This window comes from Martes martes (assembly GCF_963455335.1).
Source record: "Martes martes genome assembly, chromosome: 7".
Lineage (NCBI taxonomy): Eukaryota > Metazoa > Chordata > Mammalia > Carnivora > Mustelidae > Martes > Martes martes.
Genome location: NC_137894.1, coordinates 62,072,328 through 62,097,369, shown reverse-complemented (window position 1 = coordinate 62,097,369; position 25,042 = coordinate 62,072,328). Strand labels below are relative to the sequence as shown.

General features: G+C 46.0%; 1 protein-coding gene across 1 annotated transcript; it reads left to right on the top strand.

Moving 5' to 3' along the window:
* Positions 1–168: 168 nt before the first annotated feature.
* On the top strand, positions 169–23,708 carry EPB42 (erythrocyte membrane protein band 4.2; the record flags this gene model as incomplete). Its single annotated transcript, XM_080809712.1, has 11 exons — positions 169–178; positions 8,759–8,944; positions 9,754–9,987; positions 12,985–13,103; positions 14,486–14,590; positions 15,455–15,632; positions 16,028–16,166; positions 16,479–16,582; positions 17,311–17,553; positions 20,215–20,511; positions 23,254–23,708. 11 exons carry the CDS (start codon positions 169–171, stop codon positions 23,493–23,495), a joined length of 1,857 nt encoding a protein of 618 aa, XP_080665838.1. The 3' UTR covers positions 23,496–23,708.
* Positions 23,709–25,042: the final 1,334 nt, after the last annotated feature.

The following is a 25,042-nucleotide window of genomic DNA, read 5'->3' as shown; positions in this document are numbered from 1 at the left end:
TCCTACTGTTGCAATGCCCGAGTCCATTCCAGGGTGAATCACTGGGTGCCCAGTATATGCCAGGCACTGTTCTGAGTGTAGCAGAGAAGACAGTAAACAAAGCAAAGGCTCTGCTCCCCACGGAGCTTACATTCTATTGATGGTGGAGAGGGGATACAGACAATCGACATGTCAACAGGTAAGTAAGGTATCTACAGATGATATGTCAGTCATGATCTGGACAGGGAAACCAAAAGCCCTCTAAGAGTTTCTATATACCACCTACTCTCTTCATATCTTGGGGGGAGAAAGACTATGAGATCTCTCACTTGGCCTTCCTTTGAATCCCTTTCCATATCACATCCAAGATGTCCCCCAATCTTAACAGTTCCAGCCTCTTGGCTCAAAGTCTGCCAGGACCTTGTGGTACTGGGTGGACCTGGAACGACTGTGGTTCCAGAGAAAAAGCTGGCTGACCAATGCAGTGAAGCAGATTTTTTGGTAGGAAATGAAGTACTCTCAGAACTTTCTATTGGCTGTAGCTGTGTATATGCTCCTTCTGAACACAAAGCAACTCCAATCATCACCTCGTCCCAGAGGCACCACTTTCTCAGGGCAAGCGCCAAGTTCTCAATGGGGAAAGCATGAAGCGTCTGCCCTCCAGGAACTATCTCCAGGACTGAGACAGTTATGTTAGGCATATATTAAATGTACACACATGAAATAAATACTTCAATTATCTATAAACAAAAGAGTAAGTGTAATTGATCAGAGGGAGAGAAGAGGGTGTGGTGAGAATTACATAGCGGGGTTGAGGTCTTCTTCAAGAGTAAGCTGAGAACCAAGAGAACCTGGACAGCAGGGACCAGGAAGTAATAAATAATTATTTCATTCTGTAACTGTTGCCTAACAATTGTGAAAAATGATTTCAGGAAAACATTGTGGATGGGAACATCTTACAGAGACAGGGGGCTCGGAAGTACTCGGAACATTTCAACTACTACACCCTCAGACTCTTTTATGAATCTTGATTTTACATTCATTAACTCTTTCACTTGGCAAATATTCAGAGTTTCTACTAGGGGCCAGGCCCTGAGCTAGGCACTGAGGACAAAAGAAGGACCAGGGCCTGCTCTCAAGGAGCTCAAGTCTAAGCATGTGGAGGATGAAAAATAAACAGGAGGTTATAACACAGAATGATGAGAACTACTGTTGGAGTGAGGTAGGGTGTTGTGGGAGCATGAGGAGGTATAGCTTGTCTAATCTTGGGACTGTGAATCAAGGAAGGATTCCTGGAGGGAGTGGCATTTAAGCTAAAAGACCAGGAGCTAGCCAAATAGACTCAGGGTCAAAGGGGATGGGGCAGAGTAAAGCAGTCAGGAACTGCAATCAGTCAGATAGCTAGAGATTAGAGCTGGAAGAGCTAAGAAGCAGGGAAAAATAAGGCTAGAGACAAGGGACGAAAAGTTTCAGGCAGGCAGTCTATTTATACAGTGATCACCTGCAGGTATCTGTTTCCTGTAAGTCTTGGATCACAGTCATGCCTGCGGTGTCAGTGCTTAGAGTAGAATCTACTTTGCAGAGCTGAGTAGACTTCACGCGATTTGAGAAGCATGTAAAGGACAAATAGTTCTCCACCCTAGTCTGTCAAAGGAGCTTGCAATTCCAGTCAGAGTCATTCCTCTGAGTTAATAAAGCCTTCCCTCAATGTCAAGGTTGTCTTTCAACTCTTCATTTAACATTTATTGAGAATCTATGTGCTGAATATTCTAGGCCCAAGTGATAGACCAGTAAACAAAGCAAACAAGGCAAAGGATTTGAACAGATATTTCTCCAAAGAGGATAGACAAATAGCCACAAAGCAGACAAAAAGATGCTCAATATCACTAATCATGAGAAAATTCCAAGTCAAAACTACATTGAAACATTAAAAGTAAATGCCACACAATTCTGTAATTCCACTGCTGGAATTAAACAAAACAAAAACATTAGTTCAGAAAGATCTATGCACCCTTATGTTTACTGCAGCATTAGTTATGATAGCCAAGATATGGAAGTAATGGAAGGGTCCATCCATAGATGAATGGATAAAGAAGATGTCACACACACACACACACACACACACACACACACACACACACACACAGGAATATTATTCAGCCAAAAAAAAAAAAAAAAAAAGCAGTGAGATGTTCCCATTTGTGACAACATGGATGGACCTAAAGAGGATTATGCCAAGTGAAATAGGTCAGATAGAGAGACATTCCCACATGATCTCACTTACATACAAAATCTAAGAAAAAATAGACAAAGCAGACAGACTCATAAATAGAACAAACTGATGGCTGGCAGAGGGGAAGAGAGTGAAGAAATGGATAAAATGGGTGAAGGGGAGTGGGAGATACAGGCTTTCAGTTATGGAATGAATAAGTCATGGGAATAAAAGGTACAGCATAGGGAATACAGTCAATGGTACTGTAATAGCATTATATGGTGACAGAAGTAGCTACACTTGTGGTGATCATAGCATAATGTGAAGACTTGTTCAATCCCAGGTGCCTGGATGGCTTAGTAGGTTAAGCGTCTGCCTTCAGCTCAGATCATGATGCCAGGGTCCTGGGATTGAGTCCTACATCTGGCTCCCTGCTCAGCAAGGAGCCTGCTTCTCCCTCTCCCTCTGCCTCCCCCTGCTTGTGCTCTCTTTCTCTCTGTCAAATAAATAAATGAAATCTGAAAAAAAAAAAGACTTGTCCAATCCCTATACTGTACTGAACTAATGTAACGCTGTGTGTCAACTATACTTCAAAAAAAGTCCTACGCTAAGATATTACCTTACACCCATGAGGATGGCTATCTAAAAAAAAAAAAAAATAGAAAGAAAAGAAAACAGAAAATAACAAGTATTGGTGGGAATGTGGAGAAGTTAGAACTCTTGTGTGTTGTTTGTAGGCTTGTAAAATGGTGCAACCACTTTGGAAAACAGTATGGCAGTACCTCAAAAAGTTTAAAATACAAGTACCATATGATCCAGCAATTCCACTTCTGGGTATAGATCCAAAAGAACTGAAAGCAGCATTTCAAAGACATATTTGCCCACCATGCCCATAGCACTATTCACAATGGCGAGGAGGTAGAAAAAACCCGAATGTCAATTGAAAGAATGGATCATCAAAATTCAGTATATACATACAATGGAATACAATGTAGCCTTAAAAGGAAGAGAATCCTGCCACATGCTACAACAGGGATGAACCTTGAGGACATGATGCTACATGAAATAAGCCAGCCAGAAAGGGACAAATACTGTATGATTCCACTTCTATGAAGTATCTAAATTAGTCAAATTAATGATATCGAAAGTAGAATGATGGTTACCAGAGCCTGAGACAAGGGAGCAGGGTGAGGGGGTTGTAGCTGAATTAGTACAGAGTTTCAGTTCTATAAGATGAAAAGATTCTCGATTGAGATATCTTTCACAACAATGTAAACATACTTAACACTACTCAATTGTACACTTAAAAATGGCTAAGATGATAGGGGTGTCTGGGTGGCTCAGTCAGTTAAGTGTCCAACTCTTGATTTCAGCTCAGGTCATAATCTCAGGGTTGTGAGATTGAGCTCTGCTTTGGGCTCCACATTGGGTGTGAAACGTGCTTAAGATTTTCTCTCTCCCTCTCCCTCTGCCCCCTACCCATGATCTGTTTGAGCACATGATTTCTCTCCTTCTCTCTTTAAAAACAAATGGTTAAGAAGGTAAGTTTTGTGGTATGTGTTTTCTACCACAAAATTTTTTCTATGTTGTTCCAATATTTATAACCTTATTAGATAAATAATAATGATAATAGCATCCATAACGATGTCAACAGGAATAAAAATCTCCATTGATTGAGTGCCTAAAAACAAACAAGTAAGACTGGGTTTCGGTCTTCTTAAGTGTCTAGGTCTATTTCCTATTACATTTAACCCTATTACATTTACTCTTGGGAAACAGTCCTCCAGTGATCCCAACTGAAAACCGGGGGGTGTTTTTTGGGGGTCCTTCATTCCTCATGGCTGTGGAACTCCAATTTTTATTCTCCAGTAATATGAGATTGTCAGATCTGCTCAGATTCTCAGGCTGTCATCTGCCAATTGTGAATCAGCAAATGTCCTAAAGGGAAAAGTGACATGCTGTTAGGCTCACCTCGCTCTGCTTCTCTTCTCCCTGAGATCTTGATCCCTCAAATCCATGCTGCCCTGATGCTTTCAGGCAGAGCTTTGAAATGTTTTATTCAGCTTTTCTGGTTACTGTCAACAAGGGTGATAGGATCAAGCTAGTCTCTGCTCTATCTAGAAGCAGAAATCCTTAAGAGATTTTTTTTTAAGATGTTATTTATTTATTTGACAGACAGAGATCACAAGTAGGCAGAGAGGCAGGCAAAGAAAGGGGGAAGCGGGCTTCCTGCTGAGCAGAGAGCCCAACACAGGACTCGATCCCAGGACCCTGAGATCATGACCTGAGCGGAAAGCAGAGGCTTTAATCCACTGAGCCACCCGGGCACCCCTTGCTCATTCCATTTAACAATGTAGTTTGGAGATTGTTCCCTATCAGCTCACGCAGAGCTACTTCATTCTTTTTCACATTAGCAGAGTTTTCTTTCTTTTTTTTTTAAAGATTTTATTTATTTACTTGACAGACAGATTACAAGTAGGCAGAGAGGCAGGTAGAGAGAGAAGGGAGGAAGCAGGCTCCCTGCTGAGCAGAGAGCCCGATGCGGGACTCGATCCCAGGATGCTGGGATCATGACCTGAGCCGAAGGCAGCGGCTTTAACCCACTGAGCCACCCAGGCGCCCCACATTAGCAGAGTTTTCTATTGAACACACATCCTGTAATAGGTCTATCTAGTACCTTATTTATGAACGTTTATGTAGTTTCTGGTATTTTGCTATTGTAACTACCAGTGCAATGGATATATTTGTACAAATTTCATTTTACATGTTTGATTATTTGCATCAGAATATCTAGAAGTGATATGGCTGAGTCAAAAGCAGAGGGATTTAAGTTTTGGGTAAATATTACTTAATTTTCCTTAGAAAGCTATACCAACTTAGGGGCACCTGGGTGGTGCCCAGGTTGGTTAAGTGTCTACCTTTGTGTCGGGTCATGATTCCAGGGTCCTGGGAATCCCTGCTCGGCAGGGAGTCTGATTCTCCCTCTCTCTCTGCCCCACCGCCCATTCATTCTCTCTCTCTCTTTCAAATAAATAAATAAAATCTAAAAAAAAAAAAAAAAAAAAAAAAGGAAAGAAAGCTATGCCAACTTACATTCCTACCAGTACTTTTAGAGAGTAACTCCCTAGCCATCACTAACTCAGAAAGTTGACAAACTACTCTATCTTTGCCAGTCTGATAGGTGAAAGAAATAATATCCCAGGGTAATTTAATTTTGCATTTCTATTAAATGAGGCTGGACATGTTTTCATGTATTTAAGAGACACTTGAATTTTCTTTTCTGTCAAATCCTTCACCCTTTTTTCTATTGATTTGTTGTTCTTTACTTACTGATTTGCAGATACCGATTACATTAAGGAAAGTAAAGATTTGTGTTACGAGTTCCAAACATTTCTCCCAATTTGTTGTATGTCTTCTAACTTTATGGAGTTTTCCAAGTAAAAAAATTTAAAGGAATAAAAATTATCTATTTTTTCTTTATGGCTTCTGAGGTTTGTGTTAAATTTTAAAAGGCCCTCTCCACGCTGACTTAACAGTAAGTCTATTATCTTTTCTTCTAGTATTTTTAGGATTTAATTTTTTACACTTTTTTTTTTTTTTTTTTTAAAGATTTTATTTATTTATTTGACAGATCACAAGTAGGCAGAGAGGCAGGCAGAGAGAGAAGGGAGGAAGCAGGCTCCCTGCTGAGCAGAGAGCCCGATGCGGGGCTCGATCCCAGGACGCTGGGACCATGACCCGAGCCGAAGGCAGCGGCTTTAACCCACTGAGCCACCCAGGCGCCCCTAATTTTTTACACTTTAAGAGTTTTGATCCATCTGGAATTCATTTTGGTATATGGTGAAAGATAGGAAACCAATTTTACTCTGCAAGCTCATTGTCCCCAAACCATTTACTACTAAATCCTTATCTTCCCCATTGATTCAAAGTGCCATGTTTAGTCCATACTTAGTGTGTACATTTTAGTCAATGTACTTTTTCAAATGTAGTTTTATCATACTATGGTTTAATATCTAGAAAGATGGTTATACTACATAAGAAGTCAGAAATGAAGCATGACAAGGCCCACTAGATAGTAAAACACATCTTAGATGTTTTCATCTAAAACATCTTTATATCTTCTTAGATCTTTTTAGATTATATCTGATATCTTTTAGAAATTTTCTTTTGAACCTTAGAATCAGTTTTTCTAGTTTCAGAGAAAAAGCTTGTTAGAATTGTTATTGGGAATGCACTAAACTTAAGAATAGCATTCTAAGTGATCTTTTATCATCATTTTTTTAGTTGATTTATGGTTTCCAGGTAAAAATCACATCACCTTCAAGTAATGAAAAATTTACCTCTTCATTTCTCATAAAGAATCATTTTCGGGGGGGAGTATAAAAGCAGAAGCTTTGTTTCATCTTTTTTTTTTTAACATAATAAGATTCTTCAAATGGGCAATAGTTCAAAGTTTTAAAAGTATAAACAGGAGAAAAATCATCTTCCTACCCCATTCTCCAGCTCTCCTCCCCACAGGCACCCAGTGTTCTTTGTAGTGTCTTTTATATCTTTCTACAGGTATCCCATATGCATGCAGGCCAGCACGGCTGTCCCTGAGAGTGTTCCGGGTTGCACCGTCTTAGACACCTCTAGCAAAAGCTGGGCTTCAGAAAACCAAAGAGGGCCAAAGAGGAGGTCCTTTCCTGTGTCTTGTCTCCTCCATGACTAGATAAGTTGAAGTATAAAAGACATAGGCCCTCAGTCCCAAGATAGTTTCCAACCTTCCCTGGAAGAGTGTACCAGACCTGGTGGGCTTAGAAGAGCAGGGGCTCTGACTTCTACTTTTAGGATATTTATTTTTCACCAACAAATTCTACCTCTTTATCTGCTTCACACAGATGAATCCCAGACACACAGGTCTCTCTATTACCAAAATAGCCACAAACAAGTAGCAACTTAAAGCCCATGATGTGTTTAGAGCCTGAGATTTGGAGTTGGATGTGGGCCTCCTATTTATGGAGTCATCTCTTCCAGAGTCTTCCAGCATTGTCCAGGTAACATCTCTGAGGGTCTCTTGAGACCACTGAAGTGGCAGGCTTAGAAGTGTCCTCTCAGCTTCTAGCTGGCAGATCTTCCCCCATTCCACCCTTCACTCCAGCCCGGCATAAGAGATAAAATGAAAAAGGGCAACTCCCAGCAGCTGGCCCAAGAGATACCAGTGGGGAGAGAGCAAGAAAAAAAGAAACATGTGGGAGCTCACAGGAGGAGTGGGAGGACACTCCACTGTTATAGATTCTTAAGCCAATGAGAGTACCGCCATCATTTTCTCTCGGGACAGAATCAGAAAGGCAGCAGCACGGAGCAACAGTTCAAGACAGGCATTTTCTGTGGTTGAGTGGAGAAGAGCAGCCTATAGCCATGGGACAGGGTGAGCCAAGCCACTTCTCCATGGGGCTTACTTAACTCTCAGTAGCTCCTCCATCATAACGTGTTTTCATTAAGAGAAGTAGGATGGTGGTGGAGGTTATGGTGGTGTGACTGGTGGAGGTGGTGGTAGGTGCTGCTGGTGGTGGCTGCGATGGTGGGTGGAGCTGCGTTGGGAGTGGTAGTGGGTGCTGTGGTGGTGGTAGCAGTGGTATGGCTAGGTGTGGCAATACGGTTGGTTGTTGGTGGTAAATCGGTGGTCATAGTTGTGAAGACAATGATGACAGCTAACATGGATTTATGGCATTACAACATGATTATCCTCACTGGATTGTGATACACACAGGAGATAACCCTGGCAAAGCATGAGGGCATTATAGCCTCAAAGCTAAGTTGGAAAGAAGGGGAGGTAAGAGTCAGGGAATCCAAATTCAAGGGACAGAGGCCAACAACAAGCAAGATAATAGGTAGAACCAGAGGACACAGAAAGCTCAGGAGCCTCTGCATAAGTCCGTTTGTATATTTACAAGACTTATTATAAAATGAGGACTGCTTGATAGGCTGTCATAATACTTTCAGGCCCCCTCCTTGGAAAGTTTTTCTGGGCTGCAGGAGGCCATGGGTTTGGTGAGCCTTTAGGTGAAAGAGCCAAGTATGATCTCAGATGAGTTGGTTCTAACTCTCTGGGCCTCACTCTTCCTGTCTATAAAACAAGAGAATCAGCTCAGCGATTTCAAAACCAGCTTTAAAAATTATCTGACTGTATTTGAAGAAGACAGGAGTAGGGGTAAGCAAAATTCCAGGTTTTATCCATTGTTTTGGATAGGGACCAGAAAAGAAGGTCAACAATGAGGGCAAGCATCACTCTTATTAATAATATAGTAAAAGTCTCATTGAATGGGACTTCCTACATGTCTGACACTGTGCTAAGTGCATTAATACATTAACTCATTTCATTTCTCCAACTCTGCAGAGAAGAATGATTATTCTAAGGAAGAGAAACTGAGGTTCAGGGGGTTAAGTTACTTGCTTAGGTGGCACAGCTAGTATGTAAGTTGACCCAAGGATTTGAACCTCAGTTTAACTCTGACTCCAGGGTCTCTGCTTTTACTAGAGCTGTCACATTTACCTCATCTCCATGACTTCCCTTTTCCACCACAGCTCTGGGGATCAAGAACTGTGACTTCCAGGCAGCAAAAAACAATGAGGAGCACCACACCAAGACCATCAGCTCCGGGCATCTCATTGTGAGGAGAGGACAGCCCTTCACCATTATCCTGCACTTCCAGGCTCCAGTCTATGCATTTACATCCAACCTGAAGAAGGTAGCCCTCATTGCACAAACTGGTGAGTGGGGCAGGCCTAGGACTGGAGAGCTTCTTGCTCTAGCACCCCCTCAGGGAACAAAGAGGCAAATGGCCCCCACTGTACCTGAGACTCAAAAGTCCTGTCCACCTGGGAAGGCTGTGGTGAGGATGAGATAACATGTCTAAAAAATAGTGTATATTGGGGCGCCTGGGTTGCTCAGTTGATGAAGTGGCCAACTCTTGCTTTTGGCTCAGGTCATGATCTCAGGTCCTGGGATTGAGGCCATTGTGTGGCCCCGCACTCAATGGGGAGGCCGCTTGAGGACTCTCTCTCCCCCTCCTCCCTCCCCCTGCTCTCTCTCTAAAATAGGTAAATAAATCTTTTTAAAAATACTGTTTATTATGATTCAGAAGTTGCTAAGCATCATTATCACTAAGGGGTTTCTTTTAGTTACAAATGTATCAGTTTTGTAGAAAGCCTGAATGGATCTAATCTAGGCTTACGGTAACACTTAATCACTACTATTTATTGAATTTGTACTACATGTCAGATATTGGGCCAAGGGCTTTACATGCAGTATCGCATTAAGACTTCACATCCGCCCTATGAAGAAGGCATACCACTATGCCCACTTTATACACTATGGACCTTTTTCTAGATGTAAGTCAAGGAGCACAGAGAACTTGTGCTCTCCCCGCACCCTTTACTGCTTCCCATTACTGGATGGGCTGCTTCCATTCTCATCGAAAACCCGTTTTCACCTGTTCCAACTTTGTGATACTTGACTTTATTACTCTGAATTGTGACCAAAAGGTCCAAATGACCAACTCATCTCTGTCTGACTGCAGGAGAGCATCCTTCCAAGGCCAACAAGACCCAAGCCATATTCCCAATTTCCCATCTGGGGGACCAGAAGTGGTGGAATGCAGTAGTGGAAGACAGAGATGACCAGTCCTGGGCCATCTCTGTGACCGCGCCCGCAGACGCCATCATTGGCCGTTACTCGCTCCTGCTGCAGGTCTTGGGCAAGAAGCAACTCCACCTAGGCCAGTTCACACTGCTCTTTAACCCTTGGGCTCGAGGTGAGTTTGAACCTGAACTAGCCTGGGCTGCACAGGGACTCCAGGCTTCAGAGCTGGGGCACAGCTCTTGAAGGAAGTGACTGCCCCAGGCCCCAGTGGGCAGCTCCCCCTCAGGACAACACCAGCATTCAGTTACTGTGGTACCTGCTCCCTGGCTGAATGGCCTCTCAGACACAGGACCTGTGTCGGTGTCACCCTTGGCACAAGCAGCCTGGGGCCTCCCACTGAAAGCAAAGGCTTATCTCACCACCAAACCCTGGTGCCAGGTCGGGCTCTTTGGTCACAGGAGCTGAGACTCACTGAGATGATCCTGGCAGAGCTACTCTTTATTGTGACAGCACAGGGGCTGAGGACTGGAAAGTGGTTCAGAAATGGATGCAACCTGAGGAATGGGCTTCTCTGTTTCTCCCCTGGGCTCCCATAGTCTGCGTCCAGGGTGAATCCAGGTTTTACAGGACCTGAGGTCTATTTGTATAATTTAAGGAAAAGAACACAAAAGTTTGAATTGCTGAGGCCTAAAGTGGTCTGTGCAAGTGAAGGGCCCAAAGCTTCAGCTTCATCAGCTCTACAATAAATCTGCCCTGTTTGGTTGTCTTGCTTCTCTCCACTTGTGTGTTCTGTTACTACTGGCTGCTGGGTCCTCTCCACATTGATCTAAATATCCGCTAGAGTGGCAAATGAAACAGCTAGGGGCCTATAACTCAGCAGACTAAGGGTGGGCTTTCCTGAGGTCAGGTGACCTCCGGCAGCCCAACCAGTGGCCACCTCTTGGCAAAGCCCAGCCTTGGCTCTTAGGGATATTTCATCTTAAAAAATCATCGGGGGTGGTTGATGTGTCCCAAACATGAGGAGGGCATCTCCTCTTCCTTCCCATTCTGAAGGTTGAGTCTGTCTTTCCTTTTTAAATCTGCCACCCCCCACCTTAATCCTCCGGGCTCCCTGAAGGGTTTCTTGGGGGGATGGGAAACAATTTCAACCAGCTTTCCTGTCCTTACTACCCAGACAACAAGTGCAGAGCCTTTTTCTTTCAGGAGTTTCACTGCCAGCCTGAAGCGTCCCTCATAAAGCAGGGCTGGAGACAAAAGGAAACAGGGAAGCAGAGAAAATCTTCCCGGGTTTTTCCTGCCAGTTCCTAACTCCCTTTCTTTGTAGCATCTGAAACCCAGTGGGCTCTCTCTCTCCACTTTTCTTGCACAGGGTGGGGTTCTCCAATCCCCCTCCTTCAGGTAGCCCTGCCTATCCTCAGTTCAGGCTCTTATTTCCTGATCCAAGGGGATGAGCAGGTAGAGCAATAGAGGGGAACGAGTGTCTATTCAAGGGCAGCTGCCCCATGTGGGTAAATGTGGAGTTAGGGCCCCTTCAGCTGAGGGAGGACCCATGGCTCTTGACATACTTCCCTCCAAAGTTGAAGTCCTAATGTACCTGCCTCGCTGACTCGAGCCCACAACCAGAGCTAGGCCCTCATGCCAGAGCAAAGACACAGCAAAGACAGTTCTGAAACCATGTTCAGTTCAGTGGAAACTCTTAGCCTTGACTCCATGCCAGGTTTCTTGCCTCTAGGCTTGGTTTGACCTGCTTGGGGAAGACCCCTCTGTGTGAGTCCCTGTGGAGATGTCTGTGTTGGCAGGGGTGAGTGATGGGCTCTGCTCATCTGAGAGGTGATTAAGAGATTTTCAGATTATCCAGGACTAGTCCCATCTTAGCATACTTAGAGATGGAGCCTTCTGCACTCAAAAGGAAATTTTACATCCTATAAGTAAAGTCCTATTCAAAAGCAGAGAACTTTATAAAAGGGGGCCACACCCTGGGGGGAAAGGGGAGGATGATGCAACCTATGCTCTGATAGGGTACCTTCCAGAGCCCTGCAGAGCCTGGGGCCCAGGACCTCAGTTTGAAGTGATTTCATAGAGAGTACTCAAGATGGAGGAACAGGAGTCAAGGGCTCCTCAGGCACATGGTTCTATGATTTTAGGCCTCAGGTTCTTCAGGGCTTCCCAATTTTTAATATCCTATCCTTCTGTTGTTTTGCATACTGTACACCCTCCTTCCAGCAGATGCCTGGAGGGATAATCTGGAAAGCCTCGTATTAGTCCCCAGGAACCAGCCTAAGCACCCTCCTCCCCTACCCCACCCAGCAACACGTGCAGAGAGAGATAGTTGGCAAACAGAGCAGGTCTCCCTGATGCTCCCGGCTTCCTAGAGTGTCCTCTTTAAAGCCCACCATCCTCCTCATGAACCCCAGTTTGATCCTTTGAGGAAGGCAGCAGGAGAGGCAGGAGAGACTGTGGGAGTCTCAGACCCACTTGGACGCCCCCAGGGTTTCCACTAGCTTCTAGCTCCACGGTTCTCTCTGACCCTGTCCTACCGGGTGCTCCTCTTCCTTTTTCCCTCCTGTTTCCCTCTTCCTTTCTGCTCACCTCTGTCAACCTATGTTTGACCGTTTTGGTTTTTTTTCTGAAACACCATTTAAAAATTTTTTTAACATTTTATTTTTAAATAATCTCTATGCCCAACGTGGGGCTTGAACTTATAACTCCAAGATCAAGAGTTGCATGCTCTACTGACTGAACCAGCCAAGCACACCTGAAATGCTATTTTTTTTTTCTTTTTTACTTGAACTTGTGAGATCTAACACGCCCACTGGGAAGTTCCCTGGGCTGTTGCCAAACTCTCGGGCCAAAAGCACTCTGGCTGCCATGTCTTCTGGGAACCAGTGGGCTTTTTAAGCTTGACTTGTTCCCATCTGTCTGGTTGACCATGTAGGCCACCTTGGCTGACCCCTGGGACTCTGACCGCTGTCCCCACTCTGCATCAGAGAAGACTCTGGGTCCCAGTGGGGTCAGTGAGCAAAGGGAATTCCTCCCCAGTCTTCATCACGCCCAGAGCTAAAGGGAAGGCCAGCAGTCAAACCTGGACTGGGCAGGGAGGGCAGAGGCCTAGCTGTGGAGGGCAGGCCTAGCTCCCCACAGGCCCTCATCCCTGCCTGCTTTTCACCAGAGGATGCTGTGTTCCTGAAGAAGGAGTCTCAACGCAGGGAGTACGTGTTGAACCAGAATGGCCTCATCTACCTGGGTACGGCTGACTGCTTCCACGCAGAGCCCTGGGACTTTGGCCAGGTATGGGGACCTCTGAGGAAGGACAGTGATTGCCCCATAACCTATAGTGTTCAGACCAGACAGAGCTGGCAGATCCAAAACCCTATAGGTAATGAGGCCATTTCTTTTCTTCTTCTTCTTTTTAAGGATTCATGCCGTAAGTTTATTTACAAACCTATTGAGTATGTTGAACTCGAGTTTGATCCATTTTTCAAAGAGACTGCACCTCTCAAAATGCTCTCTTCCACGTCTGTTTAATGGATTAATTTAAATACCCTTATTTCTTAAGCAGTTAGTGTCTTACTACAAAATAAGGTGAAGGAAATCCAGATCCAAGTATATAGTCATCACAACTAGTAAATGCCGCTTGTTTTCCACTGAAAATGGCAAATCCTTCCCTGGGCCCCCCTCACAGTGGCTCCTACAGACCACAGAGGTTGTGAACCTCCAGATGCTGTATGCCAGCATAGTGCTCTTGGAAGTTCTGTGAAAGGCGCAGAGACCCAAGATGGACGAAATGGTGGCCCCAAACAGAATCCTCCTTTTCTCACAACCTTGTTTCCTGGTGTGTCAGTGAGGCTTCTTTTGGCCATTTCCACCATGTGGTGCCTCTCTTTCCTCAGGGCCACGTCAGACCAGCCTCCACAGCTTCCAGAGCTATCTTCCTAAAGGCCACAGCAGATCAACCCTCTGTTAAATCCCCACTGTCTACAGGATAAAAAGTAAATGCCCTGGCTTGACCCCTAAGGCCCTTTAGAGCCAGGCCACTGCTTTCCTTTCCTCAAGAGCCACCCCATGCACCAGCTTCTGGCCATCCCCTGAACAAACAGGCTAAATACGACTGGAATACCTTCCCTCCTTTATCACCCCAGAAAATTCCTACCCATCTTTTAAGACCATCAGAATGTTTTCCTCAGCCCCCAAAGATAAGAGTGACTCTTCTCACTATGCCCTCTGCTCTGGGCTGACATCTTTCCTAGAACACTGGCCATGTTCCTGAGATCCATAGTCTAAGTGCCTACATGACCCTCTCTGCTCCTAAATGTGGATTCCTCAAGAGCAAGAGCTGTCTTGGGTCTCCTCCCCATGTGGGTCAGTCCTAGAAGGAGATGTAGGAGCATACGAAATGGCAAATGACAGAAATGAAACGATACAGCTCTGGTCCTCAAGGGCTCCCGCCCTGTTGGGAAAGTCAGACAACAGAACAGGCAAAGGATGGGACTGCGTGGACTCAGGGACCAGGGGGCATGGTGGGAGGGAGGGAAAAGCCAGAACTCCCACGGAAGACAAGAAGGCAAGGCCGGAAGGAGTGGAACCTGGGTCTGGAAGAAGTCTGAGGTGATGGTGGGGGGATGAGTACCCAACCTGGAGGTCTTCATCATGGTCCTGTGTGCTCCTTACAGTTTGAGAGCAGTGTCATCAACCTCAGCCTCCGCTTACTGAGTGTGGACAAGCAGGTGGAGGAGTGGGGCAACCCTGAGCATGTGGCCCGTATTTTGGGTGCCTTGGTAAGTGACTTGGGGAGGGGAGCCCTCTGCTAGAGCTGCCTACATTTACGGCCCTGGAAATCTTCAAATCACAAATGGTACCTTCCTCCTAGGATGTGGGGGCCAGTTCCTGGAGACAGTCTCAGTGAGGAGGGAGGACAGTAGTATCCACAAGGGAGAGAAAAGCAAAGGGAAGTGTAATCCCTTGGGACACAAGCCAGGAGGACTAAAACTGGCCCAGATTTCCTCAGAGCACTCCTCCTTCCTTCTCATCCTCCCATCAGCCCAACCTGCAGGCTTAGGTCCATAGGAGGGAGGGGATAGGGTCTAACTTGCCCAATGTTTGCTGTTCAAGTGGTCATTTGTTTTCATTTCTAAATTATTCCTAAGAATATACAGACCATGAAGGTAGTTTGGTGCTTCCTACTGTCCCTAAATGTCCTTTCAGAGGAATTGTGATTTCCTCATTTCTGCTCATGCCTCTGGACTCCCCTCTGAAGAGGTGGACAAGGACAAGGTCAACCTGTGAGGAGGAGGAAGCTTGGGATAAGTGGGTCTTGAGGCCCCAAATGCAAATGCCTGCAAAGGAATCAGGGTCAGGCAAGTGAGGGAGCCCCCAGTGAGAGGCAGCTCTCTTGCTCTTCTTAGGATGTGAACTTTGCTTGCCAATGTGGTCCACGAACCCCTGGCTTCCAGAGGACTAGAGAGAAAGGAGAATTCCCCAGGCCCCACTCCTAGAGATTATAAGCCAATGGGTAGGGTGATGCCCAGGAGTATCCAGATGATTCTGATACAGGTGGTCTAAGCCCTCCTTACTCCCCGCCCCTCCTCCAGAGGCTGTTCTGTTCTGGGCCCCACACAACATGTGCTCATTTCCACAAACAGCTGCACGCTCTCAAGGAGAAGAGTGTCCTGCCCCCAACGAAGGCTGCCACTGCCCTGGAAGGGGCCTTGCTGAGCAAGCGCCGGGGCAGTGTGCCCATCCTGCGGCAGTGGGTCACAGGCCAAGGGCGACCTGTGTACGACAGTCAGGCCTGGGTGTTCGCTGCAGTTGCCTGCACAGGTACAGAGCTGGTTTGCCTGCCACACTACTTGGTCACCTTGGCTACTGTACAGCGTGTCCACCCTGCCTTTTGGGTTTCCCCATGGCTTTTTCCCTGAAACTTTCCCTCCCCGTGTTCCAGGAGAGCAAACCCCGGCACTCTATTGTACATTGTGCAAGCCTTGCCCTGCTGTAGACTCTGCGTGCTGCATACACTTTCGGTATCTCATCTCTTGGCCTTCATGTACCCTGCGTGTGTGTGTCAGTCCTACCTGCCAGGTGCCTGCATCCCTCCTCTTTCCACAGTGTCAGGTGGCATTTAAGACTGTGCCTTCCCAGAGGAGACACTGAAAACACTAGCTATACATACACAGGCCTCTCTGGCACCCCCTGACTCTCTGGCCCCTTCCACACAGTGCTGCGATGCCTGGGAATCCCTGCCCGGGTCATTACCACGTTCACCTCAGCCCAGGGAACCAGTGGACGCTTGTTGGTGGATGAATACTACAATGAGGAGGGCCTTCAGAATGGAGAAGGCCAAGGAGGCAGAATCTGGTGAGAAGCCCAAGCAGGATAAGATCCCAGACATGGAAGGTTTCCAAACCCACATGGTATAACCTCATGACAACCCCCCCACACACACTCTGAGTGACCCTAGCACTGAGAGGAGGCCCTCAAGACTCTTGTAGCCAGGATGCTGATGGTTGGTCGTGGCAAGCACCTCCCCGCACCTCCCCCCGACCCCGGGAGTGTCACAGCCACTTTTACAGACTTCTCCCATCCCCATGGCAATAATGACTCTGCCACGTCTAGTTCTCTTTAGGACCACTTTCTTCCTCACTTGAATTACTCCTTTGGTACCTTCAGGATCTTCCAGACTTCCACGGAGTGCTGGATGACCCGGCCCGCTTTGCCCCCAGGTTATGACGGATGGCAGATTCTGTACCCATGTGTTTCCAATGGAGGTGGAGGTAACGGCTGGGGGTAGACCCACTACCATCCTGGGCTGCACAAAGCTGTGCAAGCAAGAAGTCCCTCAAAAACAGGAGCAGCAGGAGGTCCAAAAGGGGTCTGTGTTTTCTAAAACAGGAGAAGTAGAAGGAGTGATAGTGGCCAACAGAATGCTCACCTGAAGCCTGAAGCAGGCTCAAGGGAACAAAGGTGTTAGCCATCTAGGCCCAAGGCCGTGGGGAGACTTGTCCTATCTCAGAGCAATGGGCGAGGGAGCAGAGTCTCAGTGAAGGGTAAAAGGTCTTAAGATAGCTGGTGGATGTGCTGGGTTAGGGGCTTGTGAGAAGAAATCTCCAGGAGCCATACAAGGACTGCTCTTCCTTTCTCAGCAGCAGAACAGTAACAGAGCCTGGCACAAAGCAAGCGCTCAATAAAGGTGACCTATTCTTATCATATCCATAGTAGAGCTGGCTAAGGAACTCGGCTTTACTACATTCCTCTGAGGTCCTACCTGCCCAGTTTCTGAGAGGTCTCCTGCCATAAGCCATGACCAAAAAGTACTGTCACTAAATAATTGTGAATTTCACTACTGCAGTGCCCTTCCAGAAACTCTGCCTAGTGCCCACCTCTGACCTTGATCTCAGGGAAGGGAAAATAGGGTATAGGATAGGGACTGAGGTTATACAGCCCTGACTCAAAAAAGGTCTGGGTACAGTTCCTCTGGCTCACTGAACTTTTTCTCCCTCAGTCCTAGGGTCCTGTGATCTGACCCCTGTCAAAGCAGTCAAGGAGGGGACACTAAGCCTGACCCCTGGAGTATCAGACCTTTTTGCTGCAGTAAATGCGTCGTGTGTGGTCTGGAAGTGTCGGGAGGACGGCGCACTGGAGCTGACCAACTCCAACACTAAGTATGTTGGCAACAACATTAGCACCAAGGGTGTGGGCAGCAACCGCTGTGAGGACATCACTCAGAACTACAAGTATCCTGAAGGTACTGGGCAGGGGAGGGCCCCAGGCTTCTCAGCACCTGAAACGCCAACAGAGGGGAAGGGATGGGCCGGGAAGACGCAGGCCAGAGAGACTCACAGTCTTCTCCCCATCATATAAAATAGGATTTTGTAACCCCGTTTGATACTATCAGCATTTGGGACCAGATAACTCTCCATTGTGGGGGGCTGTGCATCACAGGATGTTCAGCAGCATTTTCAGATTGCATCCACTAGAGGCCAGCACTCCACAACGGGCTGTGACAACCAAAAAGGTCTCCAGGTGTTTCTAAATGCCCCTGGGGGGCAAAATTACCCCCAGTTGAAAACCACTACTATAAAACAACACACTAATACCAACTCCAGCTGCCAGAAGATGTTCTCCCTCTCACCTTCTTCCCCTCTCTTCCAGCACCCCAAATCTGTTCGTTTCTCCATAGTGATTAATGGCACCACTGTCACCTATTTATCCAAACAAAAAGGCTTGCACTCTCCTCAACTCTCCCTCCTTCACTGCCCCATATTACTCTCACATCTGTTTCCTCACCTCCTTCCTGACTGCTTATAGAAAATTCAGGGCCTCAACAGCTCGTCTGCAGCATTGTAACAGCCTGCTAACTGGAACCCCCTGGGTCCAGTCTCTCCATTATCACTCCCTTTCCAACTTAGTTTCCATGAAAGACACAAAATGATGTTACTCCCCCACTCTAGAATATTCCATGGCCCCCACTGCCCTTGGAGTAAGTCAACTCTTCACTTAGGAAGGTGTGAGTCCCTGCATACCTGTCCTCAGAGTCAGCATGGCTTGTCCAAAAGCTTGCTCTCCCACCATTCAAGGGGAAAATGCATAACACCTGAAGAATGGGAATGACCTGGAAGAGACATGCCTTATCTGTGGTGGATCTGCCCAATGCAGACCTTTTTTTTTTTAAGTTATATATATATATATACACACATATATTAAAGATTTTTATTTATTTGACAGACAGAGATCACAAGTAGGCAGAGAGGCAGGCAGAGAGAGAGAGGAAGGGAAGCAGGTTCCCCCCTGAGCAGAGAGCCTGATGTGGGGTTTGATCCCAGGCCCCTGGGATCATGACCTGAGCCAAAGGCAGACTGAGCCACCCAGGCGACCCTTAAGTTTTTTATGTTAATTACAGTTGGTTAACATACAGTGTAATATTAGTTTCAGGTGTACAATATGATTCAACACTTCCATACATCACCCAGTGCTCATGATGACAAGTACAATCCTTAATCCCTGTCACCTATTTCACCCACCTCCCCCACCTACCTTTCTTCTGGTAACCAACAGTTTGTTCTCTATAGTTGAGTCTGTTTCTTGGTTTGCCTCTCTCTCTTTTTCCCCCTTTGCTCATTTGTTTCTTAAATTCCACATATGAGTGAATTCATATGGTATGTCTTTCTGTGACTGACTTATTTCACTTAGCATAATACACTCTAGCTCCAACCATAGTGTTGCAAGCTGCAAGATTTCATTCTTTTTAATGACTGAATAATACTCGTGTGTGTGTGTGTGTGATCTTATTCATTCATCAGTTGATGAACACTTGGGCTGCCTCCATAATCTGAGTAGTTGTAGAAAATGCTGCTGTAAACATCAGGGAGCATGCATCCCTTTGAATTAGTACTTTTGTATTCTTTGGGTTAAGTACCTACCAGTGCAATTGCTGGATTGCAGGGTAGTTCTATTTTTAACTTTTTGAGGAACTTCCGTACTGTTTTCCAGAGGAGCGGAACCCATTTGCATTCCCACCAACAGTGCAAGAGGGCTCCCCTTTCTCCACAACCTCACCAAAACCTGTTGCTTCTTGTGTTGTTTATTTTAACCATTCTGACAGGTGTGAGGCGATATCTCACTGTAGTTTTGATTTGCATTCTCTGATGATGAGTGATGTTGAGCATCTTTTTGTGAGTCTGTTGGCCATCTATATGTCTTCTTTGGAGAAATGTCTGTGCATGTCTTCTGCCCTTTTTTTAAATTGGATTATTCATTTTGGGGATGACGAGTTTTATAAGTTTTTTATTTTGGATAGTACCCTGTATCAGACATGTCATTTGCACGTATCTTCTCCCATTCCATAGGTTGTCTTTTAGTTTTGTTGTTTGTTTCTTTTGCTATGCAGAAGATTTTATTTTGATGTAGTCCAAATAATTTTTTTTAAGATTTTATTTATTTACTTATTTGACAGCACAAGTAGGCAGAGAGGCAGGCAGAGAGAGAGGAAGGGAAGTAGGGTCCCTGCTGAGCAGAGAGCCTGATGCAGGGCTCAATCCCAGGACCCTGAGATCATGACCTGAGCCAAAGGCAGAGGCTTTAACCCACTGAGCCATCCAGGCGCCCCCAATAGTTTATTTTTGCTTTTCTCTTGCCTCAGGAGACCTATCTAGAAAAAAGTGGCTATGGCCCATGTCAAAGAAGTTACTACCTGTGTTCTAGGACTTTTTTGTGGTTTCATGTCTCACATTAAGACAGACTTTTTTTTTTTTTTTTTTTAAGCTAAATGTGGCTTTAGAGGGTTACAGAGCTCTTGTGATTTTGGCTTTTGAGTGGCAGTGGGTAAATGAATCTTAATCTTGGACTTTTATTAGAACAGTCTATACCCTCTAGATAAGAGGCCTGCTTTATTTCCTCTATTCTTCAGGATCTCTTCAAGAAAAAGAGGTGCTGGAGAAAGTCCAGGAAGAGAGAATGCGACATGAAAAAGACAGTGGCATCCATCCTCCCAGTCTCAAGATTGCTGAGCTTCTACACATATTCTTAGAAGTACCCTGTTCCCTAAACCTGGGAGGGGAAGCCCAGTACTCAGTGAAACTGGTTAACCTCAGTGACCAGGAGAAGGCAGTGCAGCTGACATCTGCCTTGCAGGCAATATACTACAATGGCATCCTTGCTGCTGAGCTCTGGAAGAGGAAGCAGTCCCTTATGCTCAGTCCCAAGGGTAATTCTATGGCCCCCAGATATCCCCAAACCCCAGCTTCCACCCTGACAGGCAGCAGCCTAAGGGCACCCCTGAAGGTCTGAAGAGGTGGTTTCTAGCCCCTAATGTGCCCCCTGTTTCTCTGCCATTCAACACATATTTATTGAGCTTCACAGAGACCAAAGTCCCCACAATTCCGATTGCAGTCAGATAAGGAAACAGACAATGGTAGCAGTTAAAGAAGTGTTTGATAAGGTCAACAGAGTACAAGGGCAGGGGAGCATCTCACCCAGGCTACAGGAGGCTGTTCCCAGGTAAAGCAGACTGCACTGGGTCTGAAAGGATGAGTAGGAAGGGCAGTCAGAGCCAAAAAGTAAGTTACGAATATTCAAGGCACAGGGAAGAACATGTGCACAGGTTCTTCCTCCTCCCCCAAAGTCCTACTTCATTGGTCTGGGATGGGGTCCAGGCACTGGTACTTTTTAAAAGCTCCCCATGTTATCCTAGGGTTGAAAGTCCCTGGACTAGAGCAGTTGCTCTGAAACTTTGCTGCCTATCAGAATCACCTGGGGAAGTTTGATGCTCAGCCTGTATCCCAGATCAATTAAATTGGAAACCCCAGGGTTGGACCCAAACATCAAAAACTGTTTAAATTCATTCAATGATTCCAATGTGCAGATAAGAGAGAATCAGTGGACTGGAGCTTGTCTACATTATTTCAACAGCCTCTTAACCAGCTCCCCTGCCTCCAATCTCTTCACCATGTTCCCTTTCTGAGGGGGGCAGAGTCTGGATCATGCAGGGACTTGTATGTCATGCCAAGGAGTTTGAGTTTTGTTCTTTGGGCGGTGGGAAGCTGGGGAAAATGTGAACTAGAGGGGCCTATGTGATCAGAAATCCATTTGAAAAAAAAAAATAACTTTTGTCTGAGTGGAATGGAAGAGGTCCTATTAGAATAATGACTCTCACCCTTGGCTACATGTTGAATCACCTGGGGAACTTTAAAAATACTGCTGCCTGGGCCTCACTGCCAGAGTCTAATATAATTGATCTGTTGTGTAGCCTGGCATTGGGACTGTTTTATAACGCTGTATGATTCTAATGTGCATCTAATGTTGACAACCACTGGATCAGAGGTTGGAAGGCTTTATAACGGTCAAGGCATGAAGGACAAATTAGACTAGCAGCACTTCAAATGAAGACATATTAAGGATGTAGGATAGATTGGACTTGTGAATATGTGTGTGGGAGGCGGAGAGGGTTGCTTCCTCTCTAGAACAGGAAAAATGGGGGAAAGCATGTATGGGGAGAAGGATGATGAGTTCTGTTTGTGGCATGTTGGGTTTGAAAGCCCATGAGACTTCCAAACAGAGATGGCCAGTAGATGGCTGGACACCTAAACCTGGTATTCAAAATAAAGGCCTGGGTTGGAGACCAGAGGTGGGAATCCCTGCACTGAGAGGGCTGCCAAGAGTCAGGGCATTGATGAGTTCCTGGGGGTGGAAGAAAAGTTGTGAGAAGAGAAGAGGGTGAAAGGGGAACCCAGGCAGCACCGGCATGTAGGGGGCAGGCAGGGAAAGAGCAGGGAATAAGGGAAACAGAGAAGTCAAAGAGAGGAAGGAGCAACCAGAGGGGCAGCAGAGTGGCCATGAGATGTTAAGGCTGAAAAGCAGACACTGAGGGAGTGGTCTTACTGAGAAGTTGATGTCAAAGGCCAGCTTCCTGGGGGCTAAACAGATGAAGAGCTGAGGAAGCAAGACATAGTATGCAGTCCTTCCTGGAAGAACAGACAGAAAAAGGAGACAGGCTGAGTGGTGGTCAGCCAGGGACACTGGGTAGAGCGAGGGCATTTTTTTGTTTAAGATCAGAGAGCAGAATCTGCTTATACACTGAGGAAAATAATCAACAGAGAGGGAAAGACTGAAGCCTCAGGAAAGATGGGTTACAGCTGATGGTGCAACCCTTGGGGGACTGAGAGGCAACTAGAATAACTGTAGTTACTTTTGGTAAACACAGTGTTAAGTGTTCCATATGCATCATCTCACTTACCCTTACAACAACCTTCTGAGGCAGCAGCCATTATTATCCCCACTTTACAGATGAGGAGATCAAGACACATAGAGGTTACATAATTTGCCCAAAAGTTACACAGCAGGCAGAGACTGGGGCAGGCAGAGAATGGGGCAGAGACTTATAGAGTGGAGGGTCTGACTTGGGGAGGGAGGACATCTCATCTTCCTGGAGGTGGTAGCAGGAAGTAGGGATAGATGACTATGTCTACGGGTTGGGACTGAGAACATGAGCTTGAGAAGATTCCTAGACAATGAGGGATGGCTTCATTTTCTCTGCAAAAGGGAAACAGAAGCAGCAGAGAATAAGAAGGAACTAAGTAAGCATATATTCAGCAACGACTGTGTGGCAGAGTCTGAGATAAGCACTTGGTATCTCAATTTAACACAAGCCACCCACCAGGTAGGTGTTATTATTAGAAAAGGAATTGGAGGCCAGAGAGCTTAACTTGTTCTAGTCTGCAGGGGCCTTCACCGGTCGCCCTGAGGTGGTCTGGCAAGAGTGTTGGAGGAGGCAGTGATGGTGGTAGGTGGTGGGATCTTGACGGAGTTCCAGTTTGAAATTACTATGAGAAATGAGGCATCTTTCTGACTTCAGTAAGATACTGACTCCTTTGCACTATGTGTAATATTGCCTGTTGCCAGGGCACACACACTCATGATTTGCACTGACTCCGCCTGTCTTATGTTTCAGCTGACCTAATCACGAGCAACCTGTCTTTCTCCCATTTTGAGCAAAGCCCACCAGAGAACAGCTTCCTCAGACTCACCGTCATGGCCACGGCAACGCACTCTGAGTCCAGCCTTAGCTGCTTTGCTCAGGAAGACATCGTCATTTGTAGACCACACCTTACCATTGAGGTAGGCACCAGTCCTTCCCCAAGTCACTCTCATTTGCTCCTGTTTCAGAAGGAATCAGAGCCCCTCAAGCTTTAGGGCAAACAATCATGCTCTAGGATTACCAGAAAATGTTAGGTTGAGAGCTCCTTCTCTTTAAAGAGATGGTTAAGGTCTACATCTTCCAGCTTCTTTTTTTGGTTCCATAAAGATTTTAAAAAGCAAGTCCTCCCCAGTTGCTGCCTCCATTCTTGAATAATACTAGCCTATATTTATTTAGCACTTTATACATATGCCAATGTATTTTCACCCTCTTTAATACAAAAACCCTGTGAAGTGGAACCATTCCCATTATTCAGATGAGGAAACAATCCTGGAGATTATCATACCATGATCATGAAAATGGGATGTTTCAGAGGCTTATGGCTCTTGATTTAGTCCTCTTTCCACATGTCTACCCTGACCAAAATGAATGCAATCTGGTCTCAGCCCTCAATGAGTGTATATTATAGTTAAGTAAAGGAGACACAATGTTAGGTCTTTTATGTAAGTGCTTCAATAGAGGTATGAAGTCACTGTGGCATAAGTTAAGTAAGAGGATTAATTTCAGCTGGTGGGTTTGAGGAATACTTACTAGGAGGAGGCATTTATGCCAGGCCTTGAAAAATAGGTAAGCTTTAGTGCAGAAGTTGAGGAAGGCCACTGCAGGCCAAAGACTGAACAGAGAGGCCCCAGTAAAGGGAGTCTGAGGGGGGTGCTGGGATGTCATTTAGTCAAGGAAAGAACAGATAAGGCTGGAGAAGGGGATTGGGGTCAGACCATGAAGGGTTCTGAATGCCTACCAAAGCTGAATTCTGAAGACAGTGGGAACCCCTCCAAGGTTTCTAAGTGGAGGAGAGAAACTACCAGAGATGGCCACAGATGAATCAAGGCAAGGGTAAGTATCAATTCAGGAAGACCAGACAGAAGGGTAAAGAAGTCAGGTGTGGAGTTTGGGTGTGGATGGCAGAGACAAGAGAGTAACTGAGGAGAGTACAGGAACGATGCCTAGGAGGGGAAGCAGTAAGTGCAGCCCTGTGCTCATGGCATCCACTCCAGGTTTTGCCTCTTCCCACAGATGCCAGAGACAGCAGAGCAATATCAACTTCTTAAGGCTTCAGTCCAGCTCCATAACTTCCTAGATGCTCCCTTGAAGGACTGTGTGATCTCCCTCTTTGGAAGGGGCCTCATTCACAGAGAGAGGAGGTATAGGTAAGAGACCACAAGCACCTCGGGACACCTGGGTGGCTCAGTTGCTTAAACATCTGCCTTCAGCTCAGGTCATGATCTTGGGATCCTGGGATCGAGTCCTGCATCTGGGCTCCCTGCTCAATGGGGAGCCTGCTTCTCCTCCCCCTGTCCCCACCAAACCTCGCTTGTGCTCTCTCAAATAAAATATTTTAAAAGAGAGAGAGAAAGACTGCAAGCTTCTCATCTCACTGAAACAACTCTACTTGTTAGAAAGGCAGGGATCCAAGATTAATGACTGTCTTTTTGCTGAGTTCATAGAGATAGAAAAAAATACCCTCTAGGGGCGCCTGGGTGGCTCAGTGGGTTAAAGCCTCTGTCTTCAGCTCTGGTCATGATCCCAGGGTCCTGGGATCAAG